General features: G+C 51.6%; 2 protein-coding genes across 2 annotated transcripts; both read left to right on the top strand.

Annotated features, from left to right (window-relative positions):
• Nucleotides 1–965: 965 nt before the first annotated feature.
• MYMX (myomixer, myoblast fusion factor) lies at nucleotides 966–1,220 on the top strand. The gene has a single exon (XM_042780324.1). It carries the CDS (start codon nucleotides 966–968, stop codon nucleotides 1,218–1,220), a length of 255 nt encoding a protein of 84 aa, XP_042636258.1.
• Nucleotides 1,221–10,467: 9,247 nt separating this feature from the next.
• On the top strand, nucleotides 10,468–16,991 carry SLC29A1 (solute carrier family 29 member 1 (Augustine blood group)). Its single transcript, XM_007936190.1, has 12 exons — nucleotides 10,468–10,544; nucleotides 12,947–13,028; nucleotides 13,144–13,346; nucleotides 13,460–13,599; nucleotides 14,168–14,302; nucleotides 14,393–14,490; nucleotides 14,635–14,713; nucleotides 15,110–15,207; nucleotides 15,426–15,534; nucleotides 15,738–15,823; nucleotides 16,192–16,391; nucleotides 16,880–16,991. The coding sequence occupies exons 1-12, from the start codon at nucleotides 10,516–10,518 to the stop codon at nucleotides 16,989–16,991; spliced, it is 1,371 nt and encodes a 456-aa protein (XP_007934381.1). The 5' UTR covers nucleotides 10,468–10,515.
• Nucleotides 16,992–24,492: the final 7,501 nt, after the last annotated feature.

Below are 24,492 nucleotides of genomic sequence, written 5' to 3'. Positions count from 1 at the left end.
GGGGCCCACACGTTGCTACCTGGGTCCTATTCTCCACTCTGGGCATGCCTGGTATTGAGATGTAAATATTGGCTGCAGGCTTACTGCATCTGAGATTCATGTATGTTTCATACATTGTCCCCTTCTACTTACTCTTCCCAGTGATGTCCTAAGGTAATAGAGCAGGGGATGCAGCCCAATGTCATACAATTAGAAAGTGTATGAGTTCCTAATCTGTGACCCATACCTAGCAGTCAAAATTCCTGTATATGTTCCTTCTACCCTCCTCTCAGAATAGAAGAGGGGCCCAGCCCAGCTGCTATCTCCCTTCAATATAGCAGGTGCCAGAACACAGCTGTCTCTTCTCCTTTGTTCCCCCCACCCGAGCAAGTTGTCATGGGTGGAGCTGAGCTGGGTGAGGCAGCCCTGTTTTGTATCCTGTGAGGCTATCCCCTCTACAGGCAAATCCAGCAAGAGACTGATTTTGAGCAGCAGCTCTGACCACCGGTGAGAGCTACCTCTGATCAGAGGTGAGGGAAGGGGTGGAAGGCTGTCAGGTCAGGATGGATCAAGGGCCTTCGAAAGAAACTTTAGACTTGGCTGGGGAAGAGCTCCTGCTAGATTGAGTGATAAGGGTTGAGGGATGCCAGGGGGACAGAGAGTGTGCATGAAGAAGGAATGACTAGAGGAAGGGAGAATCCAGGGAATAGTAGGAGACCCTGGAGGATGGGAATGGCAAGATGCAGGTCCTAGCTCCAGCTTGACTGTTCCCTTTGTTTAGTCTCCCCATTTGGACAATGGTGAGAACCCTCCTGCCAAGCACAAGTGATTGCTGAACTGCTGTTTGGGGAATATAAATATGTGAGCTGGGGTGAGGGGAGGACGTGGATCCTGCCCACCTCATGTCTTTGCCAGATGAGGAGGGAGTAGGGCAGGAAAGATGCAAGCCTAGAGCCTGGGTTGCCTTCACAGCCGCTGACCCGGCCATGCCGGCCCCACTGCTCCCGCTGCTGCTGCGAGGGCTGCTGTCCCGCCTGCTACTGCCCGCTGCCCGCCTGGCCCGCCAGCGTCTCCTGCCCCTGCTGCGACGACTTGCCCGCCATCTGGGCTCCCAGGACATTCGAGAGGCTCTGCTGGGCTGTCTGCTGTTTGTCCTCAGCCAGAGACACCCACCAGACGCTGCAGAGGCCTCCAGAGTGGCCCACGCAGAGAGGAGGGAAAGGCTAGCCCCCCAAAAGTGAGGTCACGTGTCCTGGCAGCAACTGTATCCATTGAAATGCTTTCTTTTGAAGTAGGACATGCCAGGCACCATCACTGACCATCAGGAGACACAATGGGGGACTAAGTATGAGAGGGGGCCCTACCAGGACATGAGCCCCTCCCCCTCCTCCCTACTGCTCAGCAGAAATATCTTCTGGAAGGATGCCCTGTGTCTAGCAGAAAACTAATTGTTGGCTTTTCTAGCTCTGCACTTCCTCCAAAGACCTCTCCTAATCACCTCTGGCTTCAATAGAGAGAGGAACTGACTTTTTCCCTACAAATGGAGACATTAAGTTCTGTGAGGACAAATGCTTAATCCAGGGACAACTGGCAATTTAGCTGAGAAGCAAGATTAGAATTCAAACTGTCTGCCTTCTGCACTCAGGACCTCCTTTTAAGATACTGAGAACCTGTGCCCTTTAGGGAGGCAGACCTGCTCCAAAAGCCTACCATGCAATAAGTGCTCAATAAATATTTGTTGATTTGAATTCTTGCCTTCCAAGTCTTGTCACCCACACTCCTGTGCTGCAACACAGTCTAACCTGACCAGGCAGCTGGGGGTGCAGGGCTGAGGACAGCTGCAAGGCGTCCTTTTGCTACCTACCCCATTCACATCTCAGTCCTCACTGCCTGGAAGGTTTTTCTTCTAACTTCAGTCAGTATGTCACACTGACCTAGTCATGGTTTCGGTCTCTCTTGGAGAAAAATTGGGTGGCCAGTTCAGGGTAGGGAGGGCAGTGTCCCTGAGAGAGCCTGAGGACTCTTCTCAGGGGGTGTTGGTAATGGGAAGAGGAAGATTTGTTTGCCAAAGGACTCTATAGGCAGCCACCCAGGGGCCTATTGTTGAAATGTGCATCTCTGAGGAGTATTCAGGAGCTCTGGTGGCATGGTGCCCAAGGCTTTTGAGTGCTAACCAGAAGGTTGGTGGCTCAAACCCACCAGCCGCTCCGCGGAAGGAGAATGGAGCAATCTACCGCTGTAAATATATACCGCCTGGGAAACCCACTGGGGGGTCGCTATGAGTGGACTGCACTCAATGGCAGTGAGTTTCGGGTTTTTTTCATTTGTTTGTTTGTATGTTTGTTTGTTTTTGAGGAACATTCAGGCTCAAAGATCTGAGGTGAATGGGCGTTAAAATCATCATTTCTCCCTCCCAGTCGGAGGCCCCTGGCGGTCAAATAGGAGTAGTCAGACATATTTGCATTCCAGCCTCCAGATAATTTGTTTGTTGTTCCCAGGCAATAATCTTCTCTCCCAGAGTGAGTTTTGGGCTCTAGGTTCTGAGGGGCATAGTAAGGAAAACAGGCCCCTTTCGCGATCACAGGGCCGTCCTCACACCTGGCAGAAGTGTGGGTCAGGGTGGGGTGGGGGTTGGAGTGGAAGAACTGAGACCAGAGCCCTGCGGGGCTTTCTCCCAGAACCCTGACTCCCCCCTCAGCAACGTCTGCTTTCTCCCGCGGTCCTCCGGAGTCAGGCAGTTCACATGCTCGCTTCTCTCTGGAAGGCGGCCTGGGGGGCGAGCAGGGGAAGAGCAGAGTGAAGGAGGTCGGGATCTCTGAGCTCCTAACTCCGGTCCCTCCCAGTCACCGGCGCTCCAAGGTGCGTCCACCGCCTCTACCTGGCTGGGCCCGACGGGCCCCTCCCATTGCTCCGGGCTTCCCTTCCAGCTGGTTCCCGCAGCGCTTCCTGCTCCCCATCTCTGCCCGCCCGAACTCCGGCCAGCCGAGCCGGAGGCCCGTCAGGCCGGCGCCGGCTGTGCTCTCCGGCCATGGCTACGGTCCCGAGGTGAGGAGGCCTGAAGAGGGCCAGGGGTCCACTGGCCCAGGAATTTCTCGCCCCTCCCCCCCAACTCTATTTCACCCCCTGGGAAGTCTCAGCAGGTGCGCGCTGAGCTGAGGCAGGGGCATGGGGTAGCTGCCCCAGCCGGGTGGACCTCGGTAGTGGCCTGACGGGGGAGGTGCGGTGGATAGGGGAACAAGGTGGAGTAGGGGTATCAGTTGAGTAGAGATTCTGGAGGGGATCCATTTCTGAGACTTTGAAGGCTGTAGTTAAATGACAGGGGAGCTGTGTAATGGTTAAGCTGTTGGCTGCTAACTGAAAGGTGGGCGGTTCCAACCCACCAGCCTGTGCAGGAGAAAGAAGTGGCAGTCTGCTTCCGCAAAGATTTACAGCCTTGGAAACCCTATGGGGCAGTTCTACCCTGTCTTATAGGGGTGGCTATGAGTAGGGATCGACTTGATGGCAATGGGTTTGGTCTGGTTAAATGATGGCCTTTCCACCACTCAACTCATACAATGCTCACAAGGTTAGAGACCAATGCAGAGGTTAGGGGGCAGAGGTCTAAGAAATTAGGCTATCAGACCTAGTGTACTAAGAGTTAAGTCTTCATGACTTGTACTCACCTGACCTTGTACTCACCCTCGAGTACACACCCCAAGCTGGGACAGGACTATTGCTGTTAGTTGCCATAGAGTCGATTCTGACTCTGGGATCCCACGTGTGCAGCGTAGAACTCTTCACTGGGTTTTCAGGCTGTGACTTTTGGAAGCAGATTACCAGGACTGTTTTCTGAAACGCCTCTGATTGGGTGTGAACTGCTACCATTTGTGCCACCCAGAGACTCCAGGCCAGGACTGTTGTGTGCTGATGAGTCAATTTTGACTCATAATGACCCTGTACAAGATGGGGTCATAATGACCCTATAGGGTAGGGTTTCCTAGGCTAATCTTTATGGGAGCAGATTGCCAGGTCTGTTCTTCTGTGGAGCAGCTGATGGATTACAATTGCCCATTAGGGCTCCTAGGCCAGGAATAGGGTGAGGAAAATGAGGCGAGTCTGATTCAGAGAGGCTTGCATCTTGTCTTTATTTAAAACTTTTTTTTTAATCATGGATTTCCTTTTTGTTTGCATTAATGTTGACTTTCTTAAAATATTGCATTAAAATATTATTTATCTTAATGACTGATATTTTTGGCACCTCCTTAAATTTTGCACTTCAGATGAGTCCCTAGTCCCTGCCCTGCTACAAGGCCATGAAGATATAGTAACAAACATAACTGAAAATATAGAGGGTTATGAGCTATGTGCTGGTGACAAACCTCAGGCTGAAATGCACACTTCCAGCAAACAGATGGTTAGTTGGTGACAGCTGAGAGGCACAGGCCTGAGGAGACATGGAATAGTGTGTGAGGTGGTGAGGCACACTTGGGGCCTGGAGAAGAGGAAGAGAAATCAGGCAAACCACAGTCCCAAGTAGGGTAGGTGCATGGGGTAGAGAAGTACAGCTTGGCCAGTCCTTCCCATCCCACCCCACCTCACCCTACTCCTGTGTCACGGACCTGAGGGAGCCCAGAAAAGACAAGAGCTATAGACTGGGCACAGGATGAAGAGGACTGGCTGGAGCTGGCTAGAAAAACTCCTTGTGAGTTGGGGCTCTCGAGACTGTCCAGCAGAGGGCCTTGGCACCTGGCAACCATCTCTGCCTGGGAGGCTCCTCCGGAGAGGTGTGGGTGCTGGCTGGGGGCCCAGGCAGGGTGTGTGTGCCAAACGGGCATCTTTCCAATAATAACAGCCCTGGCTGCTGCCATCCGCTGAGCCTGCCAGGCTCCAGCGGGGGTGGGGAGAGGAACTAGTCTTTCTTAGTCTGGCCGGAGACCCTCACCACTTCCCACCAGTTACCTTCCATTTTCAGCCCCCTTTGCACACAACTGTAGCCACTGACTACAGGTCTGGCCATGCCTGGCAGATCTGTCTGACCACTAGGCCTGTCACCCCCACAGGCCCAGAGACGGGAAAAACAAAGTGGGGGGAGAGGCGGGGATGAAGTAAGACAGGAGAAGAGGGCTAGGAGAGGAAGACAGAGAGACTGGACAAACAAGAGGGCAGGAATAGGGGACTGTGGACACCGACATGGAGCCACCCACAAGCTATGGGGTAGTGCCTAGGAAAATACCACCCATACCCATCTTCCTGCCTGTGTTTAGTTAAGGCTGGGGGACTATGGTGTGTCATGTCTCTGTGGGAGTTTAAGAAAGGCCATGGAGCCAGAAGACTGGGTAAATGTCCCTTCTGGAGTAGCTTGGAGAGAGCCACATGATCCTGAGTAGAAAAGCTACTCCTTCCCCAGGGCCCAGTCTGTTTCTATCTGGGGACAGGGTATGACTCTGCTTATCCCTATGATGTTAGTACTGTTAATTGTTAATTAGTGTCTGAGGCCTCTCCAGGGGACTGGTGCCTTGGGTAGCTTTGGTGCAGAAGGGGACAGGATTGGATTTTCTCTTCTGAGGACCTCTCTAGCTTTGGATCATCTTTTGGCACTGAGGATGATGTAGGGCCCCCATACACTTGGTGCCCCGATTTACTGCCCAACAAAAAAAGAGAAGGAATCCTTTCCCCTCCTTTGGAGGTACTTGATGGAACTGATCGTCCACCTCCTGGGCATGCCCACCTCTTCCTTCTCAGCCAGTAGAGGGTGTGGGGCTCAGCAAGGCTTCCACTTTCTCAAGGACAATAGGATTCACTTCAGGATGTAAGGCTGTTCCTGTCTTCTCTTCACATTCCCAGCTGTGCCTCAATTTTCCTAAGTTCTGAATTTAGAAAGAGTGAATCATGAGGGGACTCAGGGCTGTGTCTCTACCTGCCCCCACCCCCACACACACATATAGCATCATACATCCCCTTCCATGTTAAAATGGTGAGTGGTGGGTATTTGTGTCTGTATGTGTTAGAGGTGAAAGGACAGACACACCATGCACGTCATAGAACAACAGGTAGTCCTAAATTGAAGGGATCCGGCCAGGGAGAAGGGGGCAGAAGCAAGCCTGTAGGAAGAGGAGGAAAAGTCTGAAAGGAAGAAGGTGGCACTGAAAAGGGGAGTCTGGAAAGAAAAAACGTGCATTGTGGAGAAAAAGTAGCCTGAGCAGGATTTGGAGAGGATAACGGAACATCTGGGATGGAGTGGGACGTCCGGACTTGTCTGAGCCAAGGATTTGTCATGGGTGAACCAAAGACTGGTTCTCTAGTTTGGTATACTCCCAGCGGGGAAGACTAGTGACTAGACAGGGGGAGGCAGTACTCTCCAGAGGTGCCCCCTTGATGGAGGAGGGTTGGTGTGGCAGGGTCCCAAAAGGCCACATTTGGGGCAAATATGGCAAATAAGAAGGCGAGGTATGGACCGGATGGTCTTGAAGGGCGCAAAGTCTCCAGGGTGGGGTCCTCGAGCGTCAGGAACCGCTGTTGGGGTGGCAAGAGCAGTCCCGGGCGAGTGGAGCTGCAGGGGGCTGGAGGGGGGCCCGGGGGCGGGCCGGGGGCGGGCCGGGGGCGGGCCCAGCGGAGGGCGGGTGAATGCTCCAGCGGGCGCGGGAAGCCGCCAGAGAGCGCGCGGACCTCAGCGCGGGAGGACCCTCTCTCAAGCAGGTGCTGCGGGCTCGGGAGCCTGGGACTGCCGCGGCAGAAGGCAGGAGGGAAGCCACGAGGAAGGGAGGCCGGGCCTGACAGCTACGCGGCTGGGACACCCTGGGTGGGGGCCCTGCTTCCTGGTGCGGAGCGTGCGGAGCTGCGCAGCACGTGGCGCGGACGGGCCGGGGCTCGGGGGAACCGTGCAGGGAAGGGGACCCGAGCGACGTGTGGGTGGCCTGGCCACCGGGCCTAAACCCCGTTCGCAGCGCTGACCTCCGCCAGGGGTAGGCGAGTGGTTGGTTAGTCGCCATCGATTTGTTGTTGGTGGAGGGGAGGGGCCGTGCCGCTGGCTGCGTTGGGGGGTCAGGTGGGGGGAAGGGGAGGACGCGGAATGGAGGTCGGAGAGCTATCTTAAAAAACCCTCACCTTTTTCTAGCCGAACTCTTGTCCCTGGGTCTCCTCTCTGTGGGCGCGTCCTCATTTACTCCCAGAGAGAGAACCTTTCCTTAATTCACAGGACAAGGACACATCCCGGGATTTCCTCCCGGGGGAAAGAAGCAGTGGGCAAGGCTGGTCCCATCCCTGCCCCTCAAACTTGTCGGGGCCTCTACACAACCCCATGGCCACCCCTTTGTCCACTCCTCTTGGTAACGGTAATCTCCAGGCCTTCTGTTTGTCCTCTTTACCATCCTGCCTGCCCCACGGGAGGGGGGGGGTGAGTGTGTATGTGTGTGTGTGTGTAATGGGGGAATGGAGATGCCTTACAAGTGACACTAATGTCAGGCTGGTGACAACCTTGACCCCCACCATATTTTTTCTCCCTCAGTTGGAGCGGAATTCTCCTCCCTCCCAATAACTGGGATAGCCAGGAAACAGGCTTTATACCTCCCTCACCACTCTAGAAGCAGCCTAGAATAAACTGCCCTCATTTGGTGTGTGACCTTAGACAAGTGACTCAACCTCTCTGAATCTCAGCTGCCTCTGTTCAATGGAGACAATGTAGTACTAGTTGATGGGTAGTTGTGAGGGAAGAGGAGGATCTGTAGTTCTATCCCCTTTGGGATCGAAGGAGCTCTGGTGGCACTGTGGTTAAAGCATTGGGCTGCTAAACAAAAGGTCGGTAGTTTGAACCCATTAGCCACTCCTTGGGAGAAAGATGAGGCCATCTGCTTCCAGTAAAGATTTACAACCTTGGAAACCCAAAGAGGCGGTTCTACTGTCCTATAGAGTCCCTATAAAGATCTCTGGTGGTGTAGTGGTTAAGGCATTTTGCTACTAACCAAAGTTCAGTGGTTGGAACCCAACAGCAGCTCCAGAGAACAAAGAGGGGACAGTCTGCTTCCATAGAGATTTACAGCCTTGGAAACCCAATAGGGGTCAGTATGAGTCGGAATTAACTCGATGGCAGTGAGTTTGGTTTTTAGTTTTTCATAGGGTCTCTATGTGTCTGAATCAACTCAATGGCAGTGGGTTTTTGAGTTATGGGATCCTGGTGAGTGGAGAGTTTGATGCTACTGTAAGGGTGTTTCCAGAAGCCGAGGTGCATGAGGCGGGTTGAAGGGCTGGGAGGTGGGACGAGCCCAGTTTAGTGGCTACTTCCAGAGCCATATTTCAGCAGACTAAGGCATGGCTGGAGAACACCAGATGCTCTGAGATGTATATCCCTGGTTATGTCTTATCTGCTGTACAAAGGCAGACAAAAACAAAATGCCTTGGCTGGTCTACTGAATATCAGGGGAGAGGGGAGGAGCTGTCTGTGGAGTTGAAACGAGCTGTCTATGGAATTAAATTGTGCCCAAGACTAGGATGGGGACTGCTGAAAACAGCAGGGGTACAGGAGCCAGAGAGAGGTCAGAAGTAAATACTTCTCTGAGTCTAAGCTGGATTTTACTGAGAGAGAAGGGGAGATACTCTACACTAGTCTCCCATCTGTTTTGAAACTACCCCTGCTCTTAATTCAGGAACCCTACCTGGGGGCCAGGGAGAAGGGAGGGGTTGAGGAGATGATGAACCAGGTATGCTGAGATGAGAAGCTGGGGGTTCCCCTCCCTGCTACCTAATAGGAACTCTGATATCTGAGCCTTTTCCAGCACACACACACACACACACACACACCAGAGCCCTCTTGCCCCCAGCTCTCTAGAATATGTACATACTGTAATTCACCACTCTGTCCCCAGTGCCTGGCTGGCATGCAGAAGTTCTCAGTAAACAGTTGAAAGGGTGATGAATGAAGGAAGCCCTCTGCCTCCCTCAGGAGGTGTGTGGGTCTGTGCCCCCCTTCCTGCCCCTCCTGGTGTGGGTTAGGAGACTGAAGAAGGCCTTTGGAGGGCTGGAGTTTGCCTAGAAAGGGGTTGAGGGTGGGAAAGCCCCTTGAAGATCTCAGACAAAGTCTCTTTGTCTCAGGGGACACCTGGGCTTTTACCCACCCCCTGCAGCTCCCCTGTTGAGCATCCTTATCTTTTATCTAACAAGCAACAGGGGTGGTTTTTATCTCCCTGGTGTGTGAGCCTTCTCAGAATGTTGCTGCTCCCCCCCCTCAGAGAGGCCTGAGGAGTTCTCTCCTAATGTGCCATGTGCTACCTTCTTCATTTTGGACCCTCACCCAGGAGCCCACGGACAAGACCTGCAGCCTCAGCCTGAGTTAGGACCACTTCCTGGGGCCTACCCAGGCTCCCTCTGCTCCAATCCTGCTGACAAGTATCTGGTGAGTTCTTAGCCAGGCTGGGGAGGGCAGGAAAGCCTGTCCTCACACCCTAAAGAGCATAACTTGGCCCCAGAGCTAGGCTGGCACTTGGGGAATGCACCAGCACAGGCCCACCAGGCCTACCATGCCATCCAATGGGAAAGCTGTTTAATCTGCTGGTGCCTCCCCCTGCAAGCAGGGACAAGAGAGGGACACTGAAGAGGGAGGCTGGGAGCTTTGGGACTCGGCTGTTAGTCAGGCTTGTGCCCCCCACTCCTGCAGTCTTCCCTTCAAGGCCCTTCTCAGAAAAGGGAAGAAGACAAGGGCCTGGGATTGAGTCAGAGAGGAACTGAGGGGGGAGGGGTGACCCTGGAGGCAGGGCTGGGGAATTTGGGAGGGGCCAGGCTAGATTATGGAAAGGGCTTGGTCCCCACACCCAATATGAAATATTTTCCTGGAAAACTGTTCTGGAACTAGGATGCTGTTGTGCAGTAGTTGGAAAGGAAGGTTCAGGTGCCACTGACAGGCCTGAGGGCCAGATGCCTCCAACAGGGGAGTGGCTCTTCAAAACCCACCTTAGCCATGGACCCAGGGCTCCCCAGGGAGCGACTGCATGGAAGGACTGGGAGGCCTCTCTAACTAGGTCTCTCAGTCTTCATCTGCTTGTGCCAGTGCTCCTCTGTAGGTCTATTTGCTCGGCACACTCCCTCCTGTCCTGCTTGTCTTCTTTACTCTATCTGCTTCACTCTGTTTACCTCCTTTTGCTGTCGTCACTGTCCCTGACCCCTCATCCTCTTCCCTGCCTTCTTTGACTGTGTTTCCCTCCCTCTCAATCCGTCTCCCCCTTCTGCCCTCCACCCTCCTGTTTCCCAGCTTACAAATGGCTGCAGCTGCTGGATAAAAATAGCGATGGCATTGGCCAGGCCAGGAGCCAGGTAGATAGAGCCAGAGCAGCAGAGCCCCACTAGGACAAGCAGCTGGGGGTCAGGGAGCAGAGTGCCCACGTGGAGCAGCCCAAGGGGCAGGATCTGAGGGGTCCCGCTGCATTCTGTCTCCTGCCTGCCCTGCCTCCCATCTGAAGTCCGGAGGCCTGTGAGGAACAGGGCCAAGACAGAGCCTCTCACTGCTTCTTCCTCCAGCAAGCCTCAGAGGGAGGGAGTGCTCGGCCAGGCAGCACCAGGTCTGCTATCACCATGACAACCAGTCACCAGCCTCAGGACAGGTACTCAGGGGACCTGGGCTGGGAAGGGTGGTGGTGGTGGGGAAATGGTTCTCCAGGGTGATGGGTACAGTGCCCTTTGGAGTCTAGGGTTGCCACTGGTGGCTGGCCTTCTGGCCAGGTAGCTGTGAGTCAGGTCTGGGTCGGGGTGGGGGCTGTATGTATATTGGCTGGGTGTCTGGGGAGGGTCAGGGTGGGTGGGCGGCAGTCCTTCCCTTGCCAGTTAGTGTTTTCACTGTTCTCTAGCCAGTCAGCAGCTTCCAGTTCCTCCTGCCACCAAGTGTGGGAGACATTTGGCAGCTCCCATCATTCCCAAGCACATCTGGCAGATCTGCCCTCTCCCTCAGGGCTGCCTAGCACCTCTACCTCAGATGACCCTGTCCCACCCAGCCCTTGATGTGAGCTTATTCTCACTGTCTTCCCTCTCCTGCCTCAGGAACCTGTGAGCTCCTTCAAATTAGATCTGCAAGTATGTTTTTGGGGAGAGGCTGGAATTTGCTTCTAGTTCTCCAAGGAGTCAAGGGCCTAAGAAAGTTGGGAAGCGATGTTTGGGATCTGAAATGCTTTCCAAGTGCAAAGTTCTGTCCTTCCCTCTAGCTCAGATGCCTGACCCCATCACAGCTCCCCTGCCTACGCTGTCTCCTTCTTGTGCCAGAGGCCACAGAATAAGGCCACTTCTGGCTGTGAGACCTTGAGCACTTAGTTTCATTTGTAAAAGATGGGTAAGAATAGTTACTTCACAGTAGCTTGTTTGAAGGGGAGAGGACTTGAGACATAAGTAAGTACATGGCGCTTCTTAGGTCCCTCCTCTCCTTCACTCCTGGGCTACCTGTCCCCAGTGTTCCTATAGCAAGCAGTCCCCTGAACCACATTTTTCTTTTTTAAAAAATTTTATTGTGATTTGGGGAAAGTTTACAGAGCAAATTCATTTTTCATATAGCAGTTCAAACACATTTTGTTTCATGACACTGACTGCCATTCTCCACAGTGTAACAGCTCTCTTCCCACTTCCTCTGCATAGTTAACCTCTTTCCTGTGTCCTTCCCTGACATGCGCTCCCACCTGCCCCCCACCCAGCTGTCTCCTTGTACAAACACTGCCCTTCTGTTCTCCCATATTGATCACTCCAAGGAGTGTATCTACCTGATAAAATGTTCACCCCATAAGCCTGTCTGTTGTTTGGTTGGAAGCCACAGGAGTGAGTTCAGGTCCAGACCTGAAGGGTGACTAGGACCATAGTCTCAGGGGTCTCACCAAGCTCTATCAGACCAGCAAACCTGGTCTTTTCTTTCTTGCTTTCTTTCTTTTTATGATTTTGAGTTTTTGAACCACATTTTCCTTTCCTCCTGTCTCCATCCACCTTGATGCACTCACTCTTTTCCCAGCCCCATTCTGACCCTCTGGCCTGTGTGACCTTTGCTAGGAGTTTCTTCTTCTTTTCTGGGTTTATGAACCAGGCCCAAGGTAGGAATTATCTGAGGGAATTTGGGGAGCAGCAATTGCAATGGCTCAGACCTGCCCACTTGAGTACTCGCCCAGGCCCTCCCTGCGTGAGGCCTGCTTGTGGTCCAGGCCCCTTTGCTCTAGCCAGACCTGTTCCCTCTCAGCCCTGGGCCATCTTTGGAGAAAGCAGGGGTAGGGTACAGTAGGCATATCTGAGGATCACATAGGGAGGGACCTGGGCCACTAAGCTTGCAGACAAGTCCTGCCCCAGACATGGGACAGTACCCTGGCCAAAGCTAGGAAGGCCCTTATTTACACTGTGAGGCCCAGATGGCATCCTGATCCCGGACACCTCCTGGCCTGTTGTAGGTGGTATGACCTACAAAGTTGGTTCTGTCTGGGCCAGGAATAAATAGCTCCCTCATTTTCCAGCTGCCCTGAGGCACCCGCCTGCCTGCCTCACTAGGTCCAGAATGGACTAGGAGTCTCCTGACCTCAAAATCCTCTTTGGGGAACCACAGAGTCCCTGCCCAAACACCATAATCATTTCCAGCCTCCCTGGTGGGGTGAAAGAGACACTTGCTGTTTGCTTTCTTACTCACCCACCCACCCCCAGTCCTTCAGCAGGACTTCCAAAACCAACCCCGGATGTAGGGTCATGGTGGGTCCTAGCCAAGTCTTCCAAAGATGAGAACTAAGGTCCTGTCAGCCATGCCATACAGCTATGTGTCCCTGGCCTTCTTCCCACACCATCCCTCTTCCCTCCCAACAAACACACTTATAAGGGGACATGAGCATATGGACATAAACACAAGAGTTTTCCAGCCCCAGCCTTTTGTCCTGGTCAGAGGGACAGCTGGAGACACTGAAGGTCGGAAGGGAGGGCTTTCCCCAGGTTTGCTCTAGGGAAGGAGGGCAGGGATGGGAAATCACTCTGGCCCCCTTTCCTCTCCCATGTCCAGGTACAAAGCTGTCTGGCTTATCTTCTTCATGCTGGGTCTAGGGACACTGCTCCCCTGGAACTTTTTCATAACGGCCACAATGGTGAGGCTGGGGACACAGGGCATGAGGGGGCATGGTACTGAGCATGCAGGGCATGCATCTGTACCCACAGGCCCAAGGACAGAGGTTCTAGCACTCCTCTCCACAACCCCCACAGTATTTCACAAACCGCTTGGACAACTCCCAGAATATGTCCTTGGTCACTGCTAAACTGAACAAGGACATCCAGGCCACAGCCACCCCCGCAGCATCCTCTCCCGAGCGAAGTTCCCTCAGTGCCATTTTCAACAACGTCATGACCCTGTGTGCCATGCTGCCACTGCTGTTCTTCACCTGCCTCAACTCCTTCCTGCATCAGAGGTGAGGACCCCTCCTTTGCACTGCCCGCCTGACCCCTTGCTGCCTCCTGCATTCCCTGGACTGAGGGTCTAGTTTGACTGTCCTTCTCTGCCCCCTGTGGCCCTTCCCCTTAGGATCCCCCAGTCTGTACGGATCCTGGGCAACCTGGTGGCCATCCTGTTGGTGTTCTTGATCACTGCCATCCTGGTGAAGGTACAAATGGATGCTCTGCCCTTCTTCATCATCACCATGATCAAGATCATGCTTATTAATTGTAAGTTGGGGCTGAGAGGGGCGCCTGCAGGGCAGAGTCTTCCACATATACTGCCACCATTCTTTCAGACTCAAGGTCTGAGAGGAGCCCCATTCTTCTCCCAGGAAAGAACAGGTGCCATGGGTAGTTTGGAGTCAGAGGCCTGAACAGGCATGGACCAGCTTTGGGAATGGGATCAGAGAGAAGGGCAGCTCAATGTCAGGATTCAGAAAGCAGGAACTACAGGGACTTGTTTCCCCGTAACCAACCAGTTGCTGTTGAGTTGACTCAGATTCATGGCAAACCCCATGTGTGTCCCTGGGTGGTGCAAACAGTTAATGCACTTGGCTGCTAACTAAAGGTTAGAGATTCAAGTCTACTCAGGCACTTCAGAAGAAAGGCCTGGTGATCTACTTCCTAACAATCAGACATGGAAAACCCTATGGAGTACAGTTGCCATCTGACACACATGAGTCACTATGAGTTGGAATTGACAGCAACTAGTTTGGTTTTCTCATGTCCTGTTAACACCAGCCCTAGTGGATGTAAGTCCTGCCCTCCACAACTGATACCTCCCCTGTTCCTCCAGCGTTTGGTGCCATCCTCCAGGGCAGCTTGTTTGGTCTGGTTGGCCTATTGCCCATCAGCTACACAGCCCCCATCATGAGCGGCCAGGGTCTGGCAGGCTTCTTCACCTCAGTGGCCATGATCTGCACCATTGCCAGTAAGCTCTGCTGCCCACCTGCCTATTGCCTGGTTTTTGTAGGGAGAAGGGAGTGGGAACTGTCTCTGATCACTGACACCCCCCCCTCAGGTGGCTCAGAGCTGTCAGAAAGTGCCTTTGGTTACTTTATCACAGCCTGTGTGGTCATCGTTGTGACCATCATCTGCTACCTGAGCCTGCCTCGGCTGGTGAGCAATGCAGGAGCTGGGGCTTGGGGTGTGTGGAGTCCAGGGCTCCAGACCAAGGATGTTCTGAAGTTAAAATTTGGGGGAGGTGGGAATTCAGGAGATCCCACCTCTGACTCTACCTCCCCTGGCTCTCCTTATTGATAGGAATTCTACCGCTACTACCAGCAGCTCAAGCTTGAAGGGTCTAGGGAGCAGGAGACCAAGTTGGACCTCATTAGTAAAGGTTTGAATAGCCTGGGGAAGCTAGGGTGGACACGGCATGCCAGGCAGGGGACAGCATGACCAAAGATGACAAGAATGAGTATCCTGTATTTGCAGGCAGCAATGAGCTAGTAGAGGACAGAGGAACTTGGTGTGGGGGTGGGGACAATAGGAAAAGATAAAATGGGGAGATCCTTGGTTCTTAGGAAAGTAGCATGACCTGAGGCTTCCAAGAAAGCTCAGGACCTAAGGGACTCAAGCTGTGGCAGCTGGAAGGGAGGTCTGGGTTGGACATTAGGGTGGGACTGTGGACTAGTTAAGGGAGTGTGTATTCCCAACCAGTCCCTGCCATCTTGGGGGAACATTTATCTCATCTCCCCATGATTTAAAGATCTCTTTACAATCTCTCACCCCCCAGGAGAGGTGCCAAAAGCAGGCAAAGAGGAGCCCGGGATCTCAACACCCAACTGTCAGCCCACCTCCACTAGCCCCTCTATCAAAGCCATCCTCAAAAATGTATGTGGGGCCTGGGTATCCTACCCTCTCCTTCTCAGCCTCTTCCTCTCCTTCCTTTGCCTTCATCCTCCACCCCCATCCAACTCCTCCCTTTCTGACCTGAGACTTGGATACGCACGTGTGTGTGTGTGTGTCTGTGTTGGGGTAGGGTGGGGTTCTTTTCTGCATACCACCATGAAATCTCAGACCTTGGTGAATTCCCTGCCCCTTCTCTTCAGATCTCAGTCCTGGCTTTCTCCGTCTGTTTTGTCTTCACTATCACCATTGGGTTATTTCCTGCTGTGGCTGCTGAGGTCAAGCCTAGCATCGCGGGCACCAATGCCTGGGGTGAGGACACCGTGGGTTTCCAGGATGGCAACAGGGGCTAGAGCGGGACTGGGATTGGGGAAGAGAGGGAGCCTGGGCTGCCATCCCCCCAGCTAGACACTCCTGGGCTGGAAGCATCTTCCCCATATTATAGTTGGAGAACCTGAGGTCCAGTGAGGGTCAGAGCTTGATAATTACCCTCTAACCCACAGTGACTCTTCCAGTAAACTACTTCATTCCTGTGTCCTGTTTCTTGACTTTCAATATCTTTGACTGGCTGGGCCGGAGTCTCACAGCCATATTCATGTGGGTAAGTGGAGTGAGGAAATTCCAGACCTGTGTGGGAGGGAGGAGTCCAGCCTTGAGACCCAGAAAGGGAACCCAGGAAGGTATGGGGTAGTAGGGGACTTTGCCTTTTATTTTTTAAACTGAGGTGTACTTTATATATAGTAAGGCAGACAAATCTTAAGTGTACAGCTATGTATGCACACACAAGCCTGTGTAATCACCATCCAGATCAAGATACAGAACATTGCCAGCAGCCTCAGAAGGCCCACTGTGCCCTCTCCCAATCTTGGAGGTTTCCATTCAGATCCTGAGAGTCCCCAGACAGAGCTCTGAGGGCCTAGGTGTACCCAGGGGCAGGTCTAGGCTAAGGCACTGTCCTGGTCCCTGCAGCCTGGGAAGGACAGCCGCTGGCTGCCAAGCTTGGTGGTGGCCCGGCTGGTGTTCGTGCCCTTGCTGCTACTGTGCAACGTGCAGCCCCGCAAATACCTGCCGGTGGTCTTTGAGCACGATGCCTGGTTCATCTTCTTCATGGCTGCCTTCGCCTTCTCCAATGGCTACCTTGCCAGCCTCTGTATGTCCTTCGGGCCCAGGTGAGTGGGGCTGGGTGGGGACCTGGTAGTAGCATCAGGCAGGATGCAGAACTCCAGTGGTAGGCACTCCATAGAGGGAGAGAGGCCTCCCTCCTCTCTCCATAGAGGGAGATTGATTTCATGGTGGTCATGCAGAAAAGAACCCCACCCTACCCCACACAGACACACACACAGAGGAGACTCTGATCCTGGAACTTAGTGTTCTCAGGCTGAGATGGGAGACCCCCTGGGGAGACTAAGAGGCTGAGGGGGAGGTGATGGTGAGGGTAGGGTGCTCAGGCTTAGGTGGGGATGTGGGAGGGGAGCTATCAGAATGAGGTGGAAGACAGCCCCTAGTATGTATCCTCACAGAGGAGGGAAAAGCTAGGTCTGAATTAGGGATATAGGGTGGATTAGTCAGCTGAATTAGGTACTCAGGCAAGTCTTGCACCCCCTGCCTAGCTATGACAGGAAGCTGTCCTAAGGTGGCCTTGCCCTCTATCCCTCAGGAAAGTGAAGCCAGCTGAGGCAGAGACTGCGGGAGCCATCATGGCCTTCTTTCTGTGTCTGGGACTGGCCCTAGGAGCTGTCTTCTCCTTCCTGTTCCGAGCAATTGTGTGACCATGGTTGGACAGAAGCTGCACCACCTGCCTGCCTGTAGCCACCTTCCTTCTTCCAGGGATGGGCAGGGGTGGCTGGAGGCTTTCTCTTCTGGCTGACCTCTGCTGTCTCACTGCCTGTGCTGGGCCCAGGTGGCCCAGGGGAGGAAGCCCCTGTAGGTGGACACTGGGAACTACTGGGGGCCTGGGGGTCAAAGGCAAGGAATAGAGCACACTCTCTGCATCTGCCCAAGCCTCCCCCGCACTTGGCTCTGTCAGCCCCCTGCTTCACCAGGATCGCAGAGGCTCATGGGCTCAGGTGAGTGAGTGAGTTTATTGTATCTATATGTGTGTGTGTTTGTCTCCCTGTCCTAGTACCAGAGGTGACTAGGAACCAGGACTGACTGTTACATGGTCTGGTCTGATTATTTCCTCTTCTTTCCTTCTCCCCATGTACTTTGTATCCCATGTATCTCTGTATCTCCTCCCTGCTCACCACGCCTTGTTCCTACCTATCATGCACCCTGTACAAATTGCTATTATATTGCCTTTTTATATATAAATATATATATATATATATATATATACTTGACAGAAACCAGGTGCCTTCAAAGGCTCTGTGATCAAATAAACTCTTTTTTTTTTCCTTTCATGGCTCTCTGTGTCCTCTAGCCAGGGCTTCATGCCCTGAAGGTAGAGGACTGGCAGCCTGAGTCTGAGGGGATGAGCATGACCTGGCTGGGCCTCTGCCAGGACTCGGCCTAGGTCCCAGAGGAGGTAGTCTTTTGGGCCTCAAAGGGACTGCAGTGCCCCCTACTGGAGCCACAGGGGAGGGACAGGCCTGGAGCCAAGACACTGACTGTTGGCCCAAAGGCCAAGTTTTTCTTTGCCCTTCATTCCTTCTTTCATAGGGATGGAGATGGCTCTCTGGCTTTCCTTTGTCCTCACTAACACCCCCTGACCTCTGTCCTCAGCCCCAGGAACAGTCTCTCCAGCACTGGCCAGTGTGGCTGCATGCCCTGCCCCACCCCACACACACCTCCTGACAGCATTCCCGCACCTTCGAGTAGGAAGAGGCTGAGGCCCCAGGGTTCTCCCCTACCTGGCATCCTGCCCTGACACCAAAGCTCAGCCTGCCAGACTGCCTGGGGAACAAGGGCCTTGTGTCCTGCATTGAAGCTAGGTCTTCCTCTCCGCATGCCAAACTCTGGCCTAGGGAGGGGTGGGTTGGTATGGTGCCTGTGAGAGTGCCTCAGGAGTGGAGTCCATACCACTTGGGCCCCCTTCTCAAGAATGGCTTTTTGACTGGAGTGGGAGTGGAGTTCCAGCCACTGGGCCCACAGCCTCACTGACTTGGGCCTTGGGGGCTGCCGTAGACTCCTTCAGGAGAGTGGGAAATTTTTCCACGAAACTCAGTCAACCAGCTGATTGGTGCTACAGAACTGGCACCTCTGACAGGATTGCAGTTCTCACATGAGTTTAATTGAAGGCTTCAGGCATCATAAGGGGTGTTAGCCCATTTTTAAGGCTCTTTAATGAGTTCTGAAACCCTAACAAGATAGTTAAGTATATCATTGTATTGAGAACTGAAGACTGTATACTAATTTGTCAAACCATAGTACATTTCTGAGGTTGGTAGAATATGAAATCCTCCTTTCTTCTCTAGTTCAAAAGTGAGACATTCCATGAGTATTCTTCCTCCAGTCTGTGGAAGGCCCTGTAGCAATTAGAGTCAAGCTGTAAAAGACAAACCTAAGCCCTTCCTTTTCCCCTGCCCTCCTTGCTTTCGGGTGCCCTGACTTCCCCATTTTACCCTATATGTGGAAGCCCTATTGGGCTCCTTCCTCTCAGGCCAACAGAAACATTGTGTTTCTTCCACGGGTGCCTTCTCCTGTCAGGCCACCACCTACCTGGCCTCTTATGACTTCCTCCCTCCCTGCTCTCCAATGCATCCTAAAAATGACATGGCAGAGGTGTCTTATCTCCTCTAACTTCATAAGGGGGGACAATCACCATCAGCAGCATCAGACCCAGGCTAACTCCTGTGAGGTGAAGGTCAGACATACCTCCTCTCCAACCTTTTTTATTCTGATACCAACCATCCCTCCCACAACACTCTACTCCTATGCTGGGCTCAATAATTTGTTGTGATGACATACAGAACTCACAGACCATACTCACCATTATGGGATTTATTAGCGAAGTAGCAGGATATAACTAAGGATTAACTTAGAAGTAACAGGAACAACTCAGAATACAGTTTTTAATTAAGACAGCGACTTCTTGCCCTCTGCCGCTGGGCCTTCTCAGGCAGGTGTTAAACCTCTTAGCTTCGTAGGTCAGCAAGCCCCACTGCAGCCGTCTCATACTGCTATTGCTCTTGCTACTGCTGTATTGCCAGCTCTTGCTGTCTTTAGTGTTACAGCTCCTCTCTCTCCATGTCTCCCTTTAAGCCTAGTGGGATAGCAAAGGTGGCCAATCCCCTCGTTAGGATCCAATACGCCTTATTTTCATGGTCCCACTCCCACAAGGATGCCATGCACCTTATTTAGAGGACCTGGCAAGCTATCTAATCCACTTGGTGGGTCACAAGCGCCTCATTTGCATAGACCCACCTAATGATTGTGAGGATGTTGCAGGACTGGACAGTATTTCATTCTGTTGTGATCACTGTAAGTCGGAATCAACTCGATGGGACCTACCACCACCACCTAGTCATTTAGTGGGAGTTATAAAGACTATGGCTAAAACCCAAACCTATTGCCATCAAGTCATTCCAACTCATAGTGACCCAAAAGGACAGTAGAATTGCCCCATAGGATTTCCAAGGCCACTCCTAGGAAGGAAGATGGGGCAATCTACTTCCATAGTGATACTGCCTCGGAAACCCAAGGAGGGGTCACTATAAGTTGGGTCCAACTCGACGGCACATAACAACAACAACGAATCCTAACAAGCAGACTGCCACATCTTTGTTGCTGGGTTTGAACTGCTGACCTTTCGGTTAACACTTGAACACTTAACCACTGTGCCATGAGGGTTCAGACTATGGCTAGAAGGGCCACATTAAGTAATTCACTGCACTGTACATGGCCAAAGCAAAGTTATGTTTATGTTGGACCTTTCCCTGGAACACGTTCCTACTTCCAGACAATTTCCTGATCCTTTACCAGCAGCAGTAGCAGCAGCAGCAATTTCTTCTCCTTCTGCACGTCACAACTTTTTTCCTGTGTAATTTATCTTCTATCACATTATTTTCTTACTCCAGCTACCAGACTCCTGTTTTTGAGGAAAGGGTTTACATTTTTTTACTCAGTTTTGAATTTACAAGCACTATGCATGGCTCCCAGAAGTACTCAAAGTTTTTGCTTCATTACATAAGCTTGTCCCAAGATGGGGCTTCCCCCCTGGCCCAATACAGAAGCAATCTTCATGTGTCTTCGTCTAGTTGTATGGCGACATTTATTGCCTGTGCCCATGGTGTGAAGATGTAGGGGATGTTAAATAGGTTCCCTTCAATCCCAGCAATGATTAGAAGGAAGAAAAAAATGTATTTTGAATACAATCACTTTTCCTCTTTCTGTACTTATTATTGTCACTGAAGAAAATTACTAGAATATTTTTCAAAAACAAGTTCTCTAATGCAAATGCGAAAAACTGTCTCCTCGCTTCACTTACATTCTCCTGATCTCAGTGTCTTTACCTGTGGTCCAAACCAAACCAAACTCACTGCCGTTGAGTCGGACCTGACTCATAGCGACCCCTCTTTGGGTTTCCCAGGCAGTATCACTTCGGAAGTAGATTGCCCCATCTTGCTTCTGAGGAGTGGCTGGTGGGTTTGAACTGCCAGCCTTCTGGTTAGCAGTCAAGTGCCTTAGGCACTATGCTACTTGTAAATAGTAGGCATTAATAGAAAATCAGCTACCAGGTCTCGTGCCTGGCTAACTGCCACAATGGCTCTGTACCATAAGAGGGCTGTCTTTAGGCAAACCATCTTTGTGGGGTGTGGTTGGGTAGGATCCTACCCCAGGAGTCAGCACAAATTTCCTCCCAGCATTTTATTTCCTGTAAAGTGGGAAGGACTGAGTATGAGAATCTACTAGGTATCCTTGACCCTGCTGTGACATTTCTGCTCAAAGGATCAGTCTGCATTCAGCAGCTGTCCTCACTGGGGTGGCTGTCCCTATAATACAGAAATTTCCATTTTATGGTGAATTATTGAGGTTTCAAACACTTTTAAAAGCAAGCACCTCAGTCAAACCAGCAGCCATTACTGGAAATAGAAATGAAGCCTCATGTATAACTGACTAGTTGGAAAATACTTGCATATGTCATCTTTTTTTTTTTTTTTTTTTTTAATTTTTATTGTGAGTTGGGTGAAAGTTTACAGAGCAAATTCACTTTCCATACAGGAGCAGTTCATATACATTTTGTCTCATGACTGCATATGTCCTCTTTGGGGTGAATTTTGAAAATCCATGCTGAAGGTATAAGAGGTATGATAGGAGAACCCCAATTCTTTTTTTTTTTTATTGTGATTTGAGTGAAAATTTACAGAGCAACTTTACTTTCCATACAGCAGTTCACATACACTTTGTCTCATGATATTGACTACAATTTACCCCAATGCAACAGCTCTCCTCCCACTTCCTCCCGATAGTTACCTCTTCCCTGTGTCCATCCCTCCATGCACTCCTGCCCCCTGAGCTGTCTCCCTGTGCATAACCAGCCCTTCTTTCTTCCATGATTGGAGAACCTCAATTCTTGGAAAAACCAGTGTTCTCTGAGTTAAAACTATGATGTTGTTGTTATGTGTCGAGTCGGACTGACTCATAGTGATCCCTCCTTGGGTTTCTGAGGCAGTATCGCTACGGAAGTAGATTGCCTCATCTTCTTTCCGAAGAGTGGCTGGTGGGTTTGAACCACCAGCTTTCTGGTTAACAGTCAAGTGCCTTAGGCACTATGCTACCAGAGCTCCCGTAGTGACTCTAAATGGATGTGAGCAGAGCAACGGTCACTTTAAAGTGATAGCTCTGTTCCCAGGTTGGCACTTGGCTGAGTCTTACATGACTAGATTGGTAGCCCCAGGGAAGTCAGGCAGCCAGCAGTTGTGATGTGGAGGCCAGGTTGGCACTGAATGTGGAGATGTGCAGAGCCCAGATCCCCATCACATTGCGGTCTGTGTCCTGGTTAGGCCCCTCTAGACTGTCTCAGCATTATCTGGCTTCCTGTGTGGATGCCCTCAGGGAGGTATACCCACTCAGAGTACTCTGCAGCTTTGACAACTCTGGTGCTCCTTGTACAGGAGCAAATTGACATCCTGGCTCCAGACTATAGGGTGAGTCTTGACTCTGAGCTGGAGCCCATGAAGTTGTCTCTTGCCTACCCAGCAGGGCCTTTGTCCGTGACAGCTCTCCTCACCCATACCTTTCCATAGGAGGCAGGAGGAGGTTGGGGGAAGCAGAGTCAAAGGATGGGCTTCTGTCCTGGGTTTGCCCTGTACAAGCTGTGTCACCTTGGACAAGTCACTCATCTTCTGTGGCCAAAGCTCCTCGTCCTTAAAATAGGTCACTATGTATAGACTTGTTGAGGAAATTAAGCATGTGGGCAATAGCCTAAATACAGGAGAAGACCTCGTAGAGCAATGTAGCACGATCAGTCATTAGGATGAAGCTCCCCCCTACCTAGGTGCCCTGGGAAGCTTTGAAAACTAAGGCTTACTCCCCCTCCCCCTATGTCTGCCTTCCCCAGCATCAACCACCGGAATACCCACCCCACCCCATCCCTGCCCAGCGGGAGGCCAGGGACTGTGGTGGCAGAGGATCAGAGCCTGGCTGAGCTCTGCTCCACCCTGCGATCTGTGTCCTGCTGAGGAGGGAGAAGGGAGGGCCCAGAGCTCCTCCACCTTAGCTGGTGGAGACCAGACTGGGCATAAGTGATTCCAGTGCCTCTAGATGACCTTGAACGAGGCACTTTCCGCGGGAGGCTCTCATCTGTGAAGCAGGGATAGTAACACTTTCCTTGCCTATGTCACTGTTGTGAAACTCCACTGAATAACAAGGATTACTTTCACCAGCCATTCTGCTCACCACTTCACTTGCCTGGTCTCACTCACAGGAGCCCCCAAGGTCCCCATGAAATGCTGACTATTGGTATGCTTCTGAAAAAAAAAAAAAAAAAAAAAAAGCATGTCTTTTTTTAAAAAAAAATCTTTTTATATTTTACATTTTGTAAACTGCAAAGCACCAGGTAAACCAGAACGCCATCCCTTTTCACATCCCCAGAGATCCCAAGCCTTTTAGGATGCTGAACTTCTGTATTATCCTGCATAGATGAGACCAAAAAGTTCTTCACATCTAACGTCAATGCCTCTTGTGATTTCCTCACCACCCAGCAGCACTATCACAATCCTCCCTGTCCCTTATCTGGATGGAAGTGGACCAGGTAGGCACTGGGCCCAGTGAATGGCCTAGAAACCCAGTCAGCCGAGACTAGCACAACAGAGTGACTGGTGCCTCAGGCAGGGCAGGTGGCAGGCAAAGCAGTTAAGTAGGTCAGGACTGTCTGTGGTATCACCTGCCCCCTGCATCTTCCCATGAGTATAATCTGCTGTGGACTGAACCAATTTTAGGGGGAAGTTTCGCCTCCTTAGTCAAAGGAGACACTGAACAATGTCAAAACAAAAAGGGATCCAGGGTGGGCAGGACAGATTTTTGGTCTGGGCAAACAATGGCAGACAGGCAGGCTCAGTCACACCCCTTAGGTCACTGACACCACGCCGAGACAGGGATGCAGTCACATATTTATTAAAGATGTGCAGTTTACAAGTCAGGAATGGCTTAGATGAGTTTCTGACCCTCTTTTCACCACAGTTCTCTGAGTGATTTTGTTGGATGATGTATTGACAACCCCAGCCCCAGCCTAGACACATATCCTGCTGCCTCCTGAACATCTCCTTGATTCCTCACAATGTACCTAAAACAGACTTCATCACCCCTCCTACCCAGAATAGCTATCCTCCCACCATTCCCTACATTCTCAGAAAAGACTGATACTGCATCCCTTCCCCACCACTGACTGGTCTTGCCTCTGCTTCTTCCTTCTCTAAGCTGTGTTCTGTGGAGCCTCCAAGTGGTTTTTTGTTTTGAACAATACAACTAATAGGCTTGATTTAAGAGATTGAACATATTTAGACCTTTACCTGACAATCACTTACTGCTGACAGATTGACAGGTGAGGACCCATGTTTTAACAGTAGACTTGTCCCATAGGGTTTTCTTGGCTGTAATCTTTACAGAAACAGATCACCAGGCTTTTCTTTCAAAGCACTGCTGGGTGTGTCTGAACCATCAACCTATAGGTTAATAGTACAATGCAAGCTTTGTGCCACCCAGCTACCTTACCCAACAACTAGGTAACAGGTATTTTTTAATGCATTTTATTGAAATACAATTTATGTACAGTGAAATAGACAAAACTAAAGTGACATGGGTCAATACATTTTTTTTTTCAGTGTTCTCTCC

Source organism: Orycteropus afer, unplaced genomic scaffold (genome assembly GCF_000298275.1).
Source record: "Orycteropus afer afer isolate SDZICR_OR568_19922 unplaced genomic scaffold, OryAfe1.0 scaffold00034, whole genome shotgun sequence".
Lineage (NCBI taxonomy): Eukaryota > Metazoa > Chordata > Mammalia > Tubulidentata > Orycteropodidae > Orycteropus > Orycteropus afer.
The sequence above is the reverse complement of the archived record's forward strand: the minus strand, read 5'-3'. Positions and strand labels throughout refer to the sequence as shown.

What these genes read in the sequence shown, in the direction of transcription:
- MYMX (XM_042780324.1), top strand. Translation starts at nt 966, where the DNA reads ATGCCGGCCCCACTGCTCCCGCTGCTGCTGCGAGGGCTGCTGTCCCGC.
- SLC29A1 (XM_007936190.1), top strand. Translation starts at nt 10,516, where the DNA reads ATGACAACCAGTCACCAGCCTCAGGACAG. An exon ending in CATGATCTGCACCATTGCCA is followed by an intron (nt 14,303 to 14,392) that starts GTAAGCTCTGCT and finishes CCCCCCCCTCAG; the next exon opens with GTGGCTCAGAGCTGTCAGAA. An exon ending in GTTGGACCTCATTAGTAAAG is followed by an intron (nt 14,714 to 15,109) that starts GTTTGAATAGCC and finishes CTCACCCCCCAG; the next exon opens with GAGAGGTGCCAAAAGCAGGC.